General features: G+C 44.5%; 1 protein-coding gene across 2 annotated transcripts in view; it reads left to right on the top strand.

Moving 5' to 3' along the window:
• Il6st (interleukin 6 cytokine family signal transducer) overlaps nt 1–9,950 on the top strand; it is a 42,636-nt gene extending 32,686 nt beyond the window's left edge. For both annotated transcript variants that reach the window (XM_034523309.2, XM_034523310.2), the window contains 3 exons: nt 4,268–4,364; nt 5,934–6,015; nt 6,806–9,950. In XM_034523309.2, the coding sequence (XP_034379200.1) occupies nt 4,268–4,364; nt 5,934–6,015; nt 6,806–7,546 (920 nt within the window). In that variant the 3' untranslated portion in view covers nt 7,547–9,950. The remainder of the gene's footprint in view (nt 1–4,267; nt 4,365–5,933; nt 6,016–6,805) is intronic.
• Nucleotides 9,951–12,979: the final 3,029 nt, after the last annotated feature.

Here is a 12,979-nt window from a genome sequence, read left to right as displayed (position 1 = left end):
ACAGCCCTCCAGCTATTTGCAGAAACCAGAAATTTAGTTGTAGTTCCAACAAGTGTCTTTGTATTTTTCCCTTACATAATAGAGGAGAGTGGGTTGCTTGTACAGCCCTCCCCTTTGGAATAAGCTTGCCTTGGCCACAGGCTCATCACTCTTTTAAAAGAATTAGTAAATAGATATACCTGCAGTCACTCCTAGTCTCAGTATGACATCCAAGGTCAAGGAGATGGGCTCTTTGTGGAAGCGTCTTAGGTGCATCTCAAACTCATTTTCAAGGGTATCAGCAGGGTGATAATAAAAATAGAAATATTCTGTGGCACACAGTTGTCTACATACATATATAATCACATATATAATAAAGAGAAATTGCAAAAGGAACAAATCTATATAACTCTAGATTCACATTTCGATTTCAATCTTGGAATCACAAGTTATCATTTAACTTTGGGTATAAACACTCCAAGCCCCACCCTCTAAGGCTGCATTACCCCTGTGCCTTTAGGGTGGGGATGTCTCAGGAGTCAAGGCCTGCTGCTCTTTGGCCAAAGATTACAGCTGGTCCCATGAGTTTTATAGCAGCTGACCTGCCTGCAGGCAGTTTTGTTGGTTCAGAGTTTCTAAGCTGGAGTCATGTCACGTGACTTGTCTCAGCACTACTTATTCACTTTTTCTTTTTTCTCAAAATCTCAGCGATATTCACTCACTATTTTTTTTTAATAAAAAATATATAATTATAACTCTCAGGTGAATAATCTTGCTAGGGTTGTTTTGTCCAGCTGTCCTGGCTCTTCTGCCAGGTTTTTAATCACCTGACCCCTATCTATCTTTATAGGTGGCAGGTGGAAAGCCACTGATTTGTTATAGCAGTGACCTTGAGGTCCCCAGTACAGCCAGGCACACCAAACTAGGTAGCTGTCACACACTGTCCCCTCCATAGCCTCTGCTAACAGCAGAGGAACAGAGCTTTCTTTTCTTGGCTGCCAACTTGCGTGGCTGGGTGGTTCAAGGGGGCTGTGCTGGGGAGCCAGGAGCTGTCTCCTGCCAAGTGTGGGCTGGGCGAGGGCGCCCTCCATGTGGTGTTACCTGGAGAGCACCCTACATGTGGTGGGTGGGCTGTACGAACCTGAACCGCGGTTGGTGCCCCTCACTAAAGGACCTGCCCGCCTCTCTGCTCTGGAGCAGCACTCTTGTTCCTGCGGCTTCATCTCTTTTTAACTCAGGATGTTTTACACAGTAGTCCAACCAAAAACAAACAAAAAATCAGTCGGAGTCCAAGAACATATAGAACAGACAATATATAAACAACACAGACAGCTCGCCCCTGCCACGGGCGCAGAGACCAAGTTACACAATAAGGGCATAGAGAGATTACCAGAAATCCGTCTGCCTCTGCCTCCCAAGTAAGACTCCAATAACCAGACAATGTGGTCAGTCTTCACAGATTCAGATGATTTGGCCAGCCTATGCTGGACCAAGTCTAACAGATTTCCAATATGCCAGCAATGAACAACCCCAAAATAGACACACTGCCATGAGAGCACAACAACCGCTGTCCTAGGCAGTGGTGGCCATTCCTGACCTTTTCTCTCTGCCCCATTGTTAACACACAAAGAGACTAACAAAAGCCCGTCTCAATCACCAGTGCCAGCCGAGAGGGATTCCACATCCTCTCCGGCACCTAGATGGACCCCCCCACCCCCCCCCAAGACGTCTCTGTCCTCCTGAGACATCTCTCAGGGCGCAGTAGCTAGTGACCCCACAGCACGTCTGCCAGTCACTCATTTGTCTCCTCACGAGACAGAAACAACTGCCAGTCCAAACTAAAGTACACTTTTCAGAAACCAAATAATTCAGACATACAGGCACACGAGAAACCAAACAACTTAGACAAACTGGCACACAACAACCAGACAGAAAACCACTGTGTTCCCTCACCTCCCAGTGGGGTTCTTGGATATTAGGGTGGTCACAAAATCCCAGGACGAGCCCCCAAATGAAGACCTGAAGACCCCCCCCCCAACCCGGGAGACCCTTACTCAAGTCTCGAAAAGTCACGGCCACCCAAAAATCACAAGACATCATACCTGGATGCAATCAGCAGAGGTTTATCAGGGAGAGTTGGCCAGCCAACGGTCAAACTGCTTGCCCACACAGGAGCAGAATTTGACAAAAGACCAGCAAGCTGAGGGGCTTTTTATAGCATGGGGTGGGGAAAGGGAGGAATTTTCTCGAGGTTACACGTGATTGGTTGCTTTACAATTTTTGAACATCAGCAGGCTATACCAGTCAGTGGGGGCGGAGGGCAGTTCCTGCAGGCAGAAGCTTATCTAGGTTAGCAGAGCATCTAATTAGACTTAAATTACAGCTTTCTGGAACACTGGGAAGACCTCAAGGGGGGAAGGGGTAACCATGGAAACATAACATAAAAACAGTGGAAAGTTAGCTAGTTCCTGGAACCACCCAGATGACTTGCATCTTTCTTTGTGGTAAGGAATGTGTTCTCCTGCATTGGGCCTTCCCCACCCACAGGTGGGTTCTCTTCCCTGAGGCTTGAGGAATGTTAATCTAGCAAGTGTCCTCTGACTCAGGGATAATGTACTCTTCCCGGAATGTATCCTGGAGCAGTGAAGGCCTGAAATCTTACATTCAGTTCCGCTTTCTGGAACTAATGAACCTGCATTCTTTTGCCCATGTCTAGGGGTAAAGAAAAAGCCTGTATATATTTTATAAAATGGTCTTTATAATTTTTCACTCTACACTTAACATTTTAAAAAATGGATCAGTAATACTAAAACTACTTTATAATTTGACTTTTTGTTGTTACTCATCTGCAGTTTCCATTATAGCTTCCTCCCAGGGTATGGGAGCCTTACCCCACAGACTTAGCGCAGTTGAAGAAATTCTGCCAAAAGTAAATACACTAATCAGTAAATAAGGCAAGTCAAAAGCCATCATCAGAGGCCGTCTCACCTTTAAAGAAAGCTTTGGAAGAGAGAGCTGCAGTTAGGACGTGGAACCTAGGACACAGAAAGCATCTTAGAGAACAGCACAGGGCCCAGGACAGGCACAGGAAGGAGGTGCAGAGCGTGGCTTAGCAGTTCCGAGAGCAGCTGTGCCTGTCAGCATTAGCACACAGGTGTTTACATTGGAGTGAGTGTGATAGTGTGTGTTTAACAATGTGAGGAAGGGGGTGAGGCAGGAGGATCACAAGTTAAAGCTGGCCCGTGCTCTGTCTCAAAAAATAAAAAATGTAAAAAGCCAGTCAATAGTTTATTCCCAAGCGTTGGTCTGATTTCTACTGGCCTTCGTGGGTTGTAGAGTGACTTACAAGGGGATGTGTGTGCTAGAAGTATAAACTAAGTAAACTGTATTTCTTAAGGGTTACTCTCTTATTTTTCCTATAAAAGAGTAATAAAAAGGAGTTATCTCCGAGATAGGTTAGCATATGCCAGAGCCAGTTCAGCCTTCAGCACTGGGGGATGGCAGGTGGGAGGAGCTGGAGGAGTTACCAGAAACAGTCACAGGGAGGTCATTTAGTACTTGTCTAATATCTCTCAGTTAGTGACTGATTTGTTTAAGTCCTGTTTTAAGAGCATGTAGAGATTTGTATGTTATTTAAGGATTTCAGATTTATTTGCATCTTTTAATATTTTATTTATCTGTTTTTGAGACAGCATCTCTAGTGATAAAATAGCCCCGGCTAAGTCTGGCCTCAATTCCCAACCCTGCTCTCTCTTTCTGCACACTTGAGAGTGCAGGCGAGCACCACTGTGCCCAGCTCTGCTGCTCTTCAGGGGAATTTTCCTCTGTGCCATCCTCCGGCCTCATGAGCACCTCCTTAAGTTCTTGGCCTGCAGCAGCCGTATCATCCAGAGGAAGCTGGACATGTCTTTCTTGTCTTTCTTCCTCCCTGCCAGTGTGTGCTTTGTGTTTATTACACACCCAGGTTTGCTATGTAAGGACAAGTATCTGGGTTAACAAGGACAGGGGTTAACAAGGACAGAGAGAGAGAAAAGCTACCTCAAAACCTGAAAACCACCAGGGTGGGCCGAAGGAAGGTATAGTTTGTCAATAATCTGCAAGGCAGGCACTTGGAAACAACAGGACAACCTGGCTGGGCTCCATGGTGAGTCCGGCCAGCCAGGTACACTGCAGGACACTGTCTGCATAAACAAAAAAAATCACTTGGTGTCCAGTGAACGCAATAATGTTTTTTCCACTTTTTCTATGTATTAACAGTTATTTCTTATCATACCCTTTGGTTTTGTAGCTCAAGGAGAAATAGAAGCCATAGTCGTGCCTGTGTGCTTAGCATTCCTCCTGACAACTCTGCTGGGAGTCTTGTTCTGCTTTAATAAACGAGACCTGTAAGTTGCCTGTTACATGGTAGTATTTAACTGTTGGGTGTTAACAGCTGAGTTCTGGTTGTGCTCGATGCTCGCCCACCTCCCAGCACTCATCCCCACTCCTACAAAGCACCCTTGTTCATTTTTAGTCTGTCCTCTCTTCCTCTGCCCCACACGGACTAGCCTGTTCTCAGGTGTAGCTTTGTCTCATCTAGAATCTCACACGCACGGCATCAGGTGGGTTGCAGACCTCTCACACTCAGCCATTTTGGAGCTCATTCCTGCCATTGCTTATGTTAAATTCTTTCCCTTTGTGCTGCTGAATCATGATCTATAGTGTGGGTGTGCAGGAGAGTTTACAGGTTTCGAATTCTTGCCTGTTGTTTTATAAAACAGCTATGACTATCCACGTTCCAGACTCTATGGGTACATGTTTCTGGGTCTCTCAGATAATCCTGCTGTTAACTTTATCTGAAGCCACTAGAAACAGGCATGTAGCTCTGTGTCAGAGCACCCATGACACGTACAAGGCTCTAGGTTCCTTTTCCAGCCCCACAAGCAGAGAAGAAATAGTCCCAGACTTCTCAGTGTCTCCACCATCTGGCAAGTGTCCCACCTTCATTAGCACTTGGGACTGAAGTGTTCCTTCAGTTGGGTGCTTCCTGAGAGTGTGGGCAGGAGAGCAAGGACTCTGTTTTCATTTCCATCCCCAACTGCCAGTGCCTTTCTTCACGAGTCACCCAGCCCCAGCGTGTTGTGGTTTATCTATTAAAGCCGTTTGTCCAGGTATAAATTGGGGTGGTCTTTTTTGTTTGCTGTTTTTTGGTTTTTGGGGTGTTGTTGTTGTTATTTTGGTTTTTGCTAATATTGAGTTGCAAATGTTCTTTTTGTTTGGAAACAAACATTTTTTTTTTTTTGTCAAATACATGTTTTGCAAATTTTGTCCCAGTTTCTGTCTTTGGTTTCCTTAACTCTGACTTTGGGGAAGCAGAAGTTTTTAATTGTGAAGATCCCTTTCCCAGGCGTTTCCTCTGGCGCTTGCATTTTGTACCCTCTTTAAGAAATCTGTGTAACCCAGGGCTATGCTTTCTTCTAGAAGTTTAGTGATTTTAGCTCTACCACCTGTAATCCATTCTGAATTAATCTGGGGACATGATATAAATCAGAGTCAAGTTTCTGCCCCCCACCAATCTGGTTCTGTTGATGTTGGAAATAGCTTCTTTTCAAACGAATGTTCGTTCCTGATGGTCTATATTTACTTCCAGCCTCTCATTTCTGTTCCTCTGAACTGTGTATGTTCTTTTTTAATTTTTAATTTTTGGAGAGGGGTTTTATACATCACATTGGTCCTGAATGCCTGTTCTTGCTGCTTCTGCCTCCCGAGTGTTGGGTGTGCTTCCGCTCTCACCTGGTGCGGCAGTCAGCTCCGTGACGTCATGTCTTCTTTGGGAAAACACAAGTTATCGTATTTTACTTGGTGTCAGATAGCACTTTTATTTGATTTTCAGACTGTGTACTTTTAGTTGAAAGTTAAATGTCTTTGTACTGTTACATGCAGTTCTACATAGGCCTTGCTTCTTTTTCTTTCAGAATTAAAAAACACATCTGGCCTAATGTTCCAGATCCTTCAAAGAGCCATATTGCCCAGTGGTCACCTCACACCCCTCCAAGGGTAAGATACTGTCTTCTTACTGTTTCTAATATATAGGCTTATGTATTGGGATTCATTGATAGAGTTTAACCAAAAGATATACAGGCCGAGTGAAAAGAAAATAGGAAGTAAGTGGCAATTGTCAGAATCCTAAGTAATTCCTCTTTCTAACACACTGTCTGTCTGTCGTAGCACATTTGTGCAGTCATTCTTCACATTGCTCCCTGCACACAACAAATACTTTGTTGAAAGTGGAAACTGAGGACCCACTACCCAGGGATCTGTGACTGGATGTTAAGTCCTGGCCAATGTCTGCCATCCTCACCCTGCAGATGAGCTCTGGAAACCGTACTGGACTCTCACACTTAACAGACCCGAGAGCGGAAATTCCTCCTATTACCCTAATAACCCTGAACTTAACAAGTTATACGTGTAACCTTGTATAGTTTACAAAACCTCGGTTATTCGAGTTCAAGTTTCTAATGTTTCCAAGGCTTTTTCTTATCTGTTTAATTCTAGGCTGCCTACTGTAGATAAGGAATATTCAGTACTGTTTATAGCCTACTTGCTTACAACGATATTAATTTGGAAACTGGAAACGCAGCCTGATCCAGACTTCTTGGTTTATTTTATTTATCTGCTGGTTACAGAGATTCCTTGAGATTCTCACCCTGACAGTCACTAAAAAGTTTCAAAGATGCACAAGCCCTTAAAATTTTGTATTTACAAAAGCTGTAATATGGGGCTCAGAGATGGCTCAGTGGTTAAAAAGCTGAAATATGCTGAGTGATCACTCATTTTCTCTTTCTAGCACAACTTCAACTCCAAAGATCAAATGTACTCAGATGGCAATTTCACTGATGTCAGCGTTGTGGAAATAGAAGCAAACAACAAAAAGCCTTGTCCAGATGACCTGAAGTCCTTGGACCTGTTCAAGAAGGACAAAATGAGTACAGAAGGGCACAGCAGTGGCATCGGGGGGTCCTCGTGCATGTCCTCCTCCAGGCCCAGCATCTCCAGCAATGAGGAGAACGAGTCTGCTCAGAGCACCGCCAGCACGGTGCAGTACTCCACGGTGGTGCACAGCGGCTACAGGCACCAGGTCCCGTCTGTGCAAGTGTTCTCAAGGTCTGAGTCCACCCAGCCCCTGCTAGACTCCGAGGAGCGGCCAGAAGACCTGCAGCTGGTTGATAATGTGGACAGCGGGGATGAGATCTTGCCCAGGCAACAGTATTTCAAACAGAACTGCAGTCAGCCTGAAGCCAGTCCAGATATTTCACATTTTGAAAGATCAAACCAGGTTTCACCGGGCAGCGAGGAGGATTTTGTCAGACTGAAACAGCAGCAGGTTTCAGATCCCATTTCACAGCCCTATGGATCCGAGCAACGGAGGCTGTTTCAGGAAAGTTCTGCAGCAGATGCTCTTGGCACAGGGACTGATGGACAGATGGAGAGATTTGAATCTGCTGGAATGGAGACAGCAATCGATGAAGAAATTCCCAAAAGTTACTTGCCACAGACTGTAAGACAGGGCGGCTACATGCCGCAGTGAAGGACTGGCTCCTGTACAACTTAAGCAGGACCTGCAGAGTAAAGCTAAAATACGCGTGACTTCAGATGAGAAATAATCTTCACTCCCTGAAGATAAGCATTGCCTTTAAGGACAGTCACAACTGGGCCACCCCATCCCAGAGTGTCTGGGATTCTCCTTCAAGCACTACATGGACTGGCTTTACCCTCTGAATAGCTGAGGACTCTGTGCTGTCTCAGGATGTGTGCACTGCCGAAAACAAAGTGTGTCTGAGTTTATAACAATTTTGTTTTGCTACACAGAAAATGGGATTTCAGTGAGCTATGGCGTCGGTCATCTGTGCTGGTTCTGACGAGACTGGTCATCGAGATGCCAGGAGTGGAGGTCTAAACCCTCCTCAGCCCACAGCATCGTTTAAAAGTGCCATGGGGCAGACTCCAGATTGTGTCATATAGCAAAAGAAAGGGTGGAGGGGGTGGTCCATTTCTGGTTCCATCAGTTAGAGAACATTGGCCTGCTCCTTGCTGTTGGTATTGATGCTGCCAGTTATTACTGAAGAAAGGATGGACTTTAAAGACAAGCAAAAAAGAAGTGCCCATTTTTCTTATCTTTACCTAAAACCTCACCAAAATCTGCTTATTGTTGATAATGTCTTTCAGAGTCAATTTCATCAACCCTGTAGTGGACCAGGCTGGCCTCAAACTCACAGAGATCTGTCTGCCTCTGCCTCTGGAGTACTGGGATGAAAGGCAATGCACCACCACCACTCAACTTCAGAATTGCTGTTTTTAAAGACTTAAGTTGTTGACGTGTTTCTGAACACATATATACACACTAGGGACAGATGATTCCAGATGTTGGTTGAGGAAGCACTTTATCTAGAATGTCTTCAACTTTAAATTACTTTAAATAATGACTCCACCTTGTTTTTATTTACAAGAATAGCAAGGTGTTTGCTGAAGGGTAGCACTCCCCAGAGCCTCAGGCCGAGTCCCAGAACATCCACACAGATGTCGGCAACCACCACACTGGCGGAAGTCCTCCTACAGAGCTGGCAAAGTCATAAGGATTTTGTTAGTTTGCTGGGTGGGGATTGAACCCACAGCTTTGTACATGCTAGACACTCACTCTGCCGCCGAGCTGATCATCTGCACATCTCATGTTGTCTAGGCTCAAGTGATCCTCCTGTCCCAGCTTCCTGAGGGTCTGGGACACTTTGGGTGTGTGCTGCCGCACACCCAACCAGGTATTTTTAATATCTGCCATTTATGAGTTAGAGTTTTACACACGATTTAGGACTGTCTTAGACCTGTTCCTTCTAGTTGCTTTATTAAGGAGTAGCCCAGGCATCCAGGGCTCAGCACTAAAGCCATTAATGTATCTGTGCCTAACTTTCCAGTGTGACATGAAGGCAAGGACATTGTAGACACTGGGTGGACAGGAATTGGCTGAGTCCCAATAGTGGCTGATTACCACCAGGTGTGCCCACAGGAAAAGGATTAAAGTCTCAGAACATGGGCACTTAAATCACTTATAGTGGTTTCCACACAACGGCTGAGAAGGAGTTGCTATGCACTTAGTTGATGCAGTTGGATGCAGTTTTACCTTTTACTCTCAGAAGGTTGTTTATTCTACTTGCCGACGTGTTATCATTTATATTTTTATACTGGGTAATCCTTTCTGAGTTCTTTCACCTGAATACTCCTCATGAGACAGCACATGCTTTGCTCTGGTATATTCAGTTGCCTTCTTGGCAAAACCAGCCTAGAATTGCTAAAATGGCGGAAGTGAAGGCAGATGATCAAAGTAGGCACAGGAAGGCCAGGTCAGGGTCAGACAGACCAGAATTCACACTACAAGGCTGGCATCGTCGCCATTCAAGCTGGACATCAAAGCCTGGTCCCAGACAGGACTGAGTTTTCTATGTATATATCTGCCAGGAAATTAACACTCGCTAAATTTCTCATTTTCTCACAGTAAGCAGTCTAGTTATGTGACTGTATTCATGTTTAGCTGTAACTTTCCTCATATCGAATAGTGGTGCTGTGAACATTGCAGTGTGACGTCTGTACTGGGGTGGGACAGTTACCCAGTGAGAGTTCAGGAGTGAACATAGAGAAGGAAGAACCTCATGGAAGCAAGTTTGCATGTTAAATCCCATACAGGAAGTGTTCCAGTGAGCCAGGACCTCCGCCAGCAGAGAGGGTGTGTGTGCTCACGGCATGATCATTCATCCAGGAGATGTATAATGAAGCACCTTTCTTTGCTCTGAGAGAGAAAAACAGTCTTAAAATTCGTCTTAAATACAGACTCTGCTTCAGCATGTTTTAGAATAATCTGGATGCATGAAACTTGTATTTTAGGTAGGCAGAGAAACTAATCTGGCTTCTTTATGTAAAACCAGTCTAATAAAGCTAGTTCTGTACATGTTCTCTTATTCTTTCATGTGTAAAAGTGTAGTTTAAGGCACATGAGAAAACAGCCTGACTTGTGGCCAAAACTAGTTCACTGCTTCTAATGCAGTTGCCTCTTTAGGATTCAAGAAAAAGGACGGTTTGATGCTGAGTTGCTATTAGAAAACAGCTTGGATCTCTTACTCAAACATAAAATCCTGGTCCTTTGAAAAGCATGAGTACTCGGGGACACAGAGAAGCAGAAGTGGGAAAAGTGCAGCTCCTACCCCCTGCCCTGCCCCACCTCCACCCCCACCCCTCCACCCTGGTTCTGTCTCCAGTTCATTCCATTTCTGCCCAGTTCCTGAGCTGTGTTCATCAGCTCATCCAAGATGTACGGGTTTTTGGGTTTTGGTATTTTGGTTTTTCAAGACAAGGTTTCCTCTGGCTTTTCCTGTCCTGGATCTGCCTGCCTGGTGTGCCACCACTGTCTGGTGAGACCATAGTTCTTATTGGGAACTTAAAGGGATAAAGAGGCAGGAGGGCTTTTGATTTTTTTTTCTCAACCCTAATTTTAATAACTGTTCTTAGTGCTTTAACCTCCCTTCTAGCCCATCACCCACCAGAGGTAGTAGAAAAGAAAGGTTATTAGGATACTGGGACGCAGACCTGTTTAGAAATTGTTCTTTGGAGCAAATCCTGTCTGCATTGTCAGGAAATCAGCAGTTCAGTTCACAGGTCAGTAGTGGCAGCTCCATCCACTCGCAAACACTTCAAGGATACACCAGCAGTCCAGTTTGGTAGTGTTGGGGTAGCAGCAGCAGTAGCATGGCCTAACAGGAATGGCCAGGCCTCAACTTCAGCACAAGTCAGCAGGAAGAACCAGGAGAAGTTCTCAGCTGTGCCTCTCTCAGCAAAAATGAAGATATGCAAGCAGGGGTCAGGTCTGATCTCACCATGTGTCTTGCCTCAATGTGAGTCTGTATCGGCTGACATCACTCTGCCAATCGTCTATGTGCAAGAAGCAGCCAGAACACCACCAGAAGTTTTTTGATGTGTTCTCTTCACAGAGCCCCAACAAATGGAGGTCACACACAACAACACATGTGAGGCAAACCAGTACATGCGTGTCACAAGGAATCCATCACGTGTCCTTTCACATGCTTGCTTTGGCAAAACAGCCTTTCACCTGTGTCCACTTCATGGGACACTATCAAAACGGTTAAAAGTAGGACTGCTAACGTACCATTAGACATCACATACTATTTTTAAAGCTGTCGGTTTTTTTTTTTTCTACCCACATAATTAGTAAACTGTGACATAAATTTAGGCCTAATAATCATAGGATTCCTTGGTGTTTGTTATAGACATATATTAACCAAGTAGAACAAGCCAGGAGACGTTAGCCTGCTACGTTCATTCTACTGTTTCATGGTACTGAGTTTCTTTTAAAAGCAAGTTCTGAACACAACTCCTGTCTAGTAAAGTTTTTAATGAGATGAGTAGAATCATTAATCTGCAAAAACAAGTGTAAAGGTCAATTATTAAAAATAACCTTGGGCTAGCTTCCAGCTCCAGATACTACTGCTAGGTTACTTTCCCCAGGTAAGATTACATTTTAAAAATGTGCCTTTCTCTGAGTTAGAAAACACGACAGCCATCAAACAACAAACTGTATAAATAATTCATAGAACTTTCTCAAGCCAGATGTACTATCTCTCAGGTTCACGGTTGGTTTTCCTGTCACATGCAGATTAGCGTATGCTCACTCCCTTAAAGATAAAAAGGTGACAGCCGGCTCCAGGTGTTACTCATTCTATACTTTTGTAGGGCTTTTTTTTTTTTTCCGGCCTGTAAGCTCCCACAAACTGGTCGGTTGGTGTTTTGTTTTCATTAACCAGTTGTCAACACTGGTGAGGGGTTGGGATGAAAATGCACCAGACTGGTTGGGTAGAGATTCTTAGTCCTGTGTTCACCAGCTTAGTCCGGTAACTGCAATCTGCAAATGCTGTTACATAAATAGAACAATGTGATGTGTCAGAAATAGGGATGTTACAGAGGGTTTTGGAAACTCTGTAGCCTTAATATCTCAGTGTAATAAACTCTAAAGCAAGTGCACTTCCCTAGCCTGGTGCGGCAGAAAGCATTACCTGTGGCTCCTTCTTGGGTCTTTGCTCTTAGCTGTGTTCTGCAAGTTCTCTCTGCTGTGCCTACTGGTTTTGTACCCGCACCACCACCACGGTCGCCCATGCAGCTTCACCTGGGATGCTTGCGTGTGTGTTACCTCTGTAGCAAGTTGCATGTGCTGAGAATAACCAAAGCTATCTGTCATTTTTATGTTGACGCTGTCATACATGTCTTACTATTATCAGCTCTAATCTTTTCAATAAATTTGAGAAAGAAACTGTTGTCTTTTCTGTCTGCAGTCACCACCATCTGAGTGTCATGGTGTATGGTGTTTTGGCATTTATCAGTACTGGTGTTGGTTAACAAGGGTCTTAGTATAGATGATATTTTGTGAGGGTTTTATGACTTGTTAAGTGCTCTTTTAGCATAATGCAATAGGGGTTAGAATAAATTGGTACACAGTGTTGGCCTCAATAACAGAAGACATGACAGTAGCTTACAGTTTACCTTATAAATTCTGGAATTCCAGCATCTTCTGGTGGATGGTCCCCTATATAGTTGCTCAGGGACCAAATATAGAGGCGCTGCGCCACCTTGTGGCTGGTCTGTGCCTGTGCTGCTGTCGAATCCATGTTTACCTCACCATGAAGCTAAGTCTGCTAGGGTAAGTAAAGGTCCCAGCTACTAAGGTCTTATCTAAACACGGTGGGTCACACCTACAAACTAGTCAAGGAGTGAATCTCTGCCCTTCAAATTCATAGTGAGGTTTATACAAAACCTTCATTTTGGAATATTTAGTTAAGTCTCATATCCACTACAGGCTTTAGAAGCCCAGCTTGCCTTCTAGTATACTGTCCCCAGCTGATTGCATTGTGTACATGGATAAAAGTCCTTCCTGCTTTCAGAAGGGTTATCATCCCATTTCCCTAGAGGG

The sequence above is a fragment of the Arvicanthis niloticus genome, chromosome 19 (assembly GCF_011762505.2).
Source record: "Arvicanthis niloticus isolate mArvNil1 chromosome 19, mArvNil1.pat.X, whole genome shotgun sequence".
NCBI classification, from domain to species: Eukaryota; Metazoa; Chordata; class Mammalia; order Rodentia; family Muridae; genus Arvicanthis; species Arvicanthis niloticus.
Note: the sequence above shows the minus strand (reverse complement) of the source record. Positions and strands in the feature narration are given on the sequence as shown.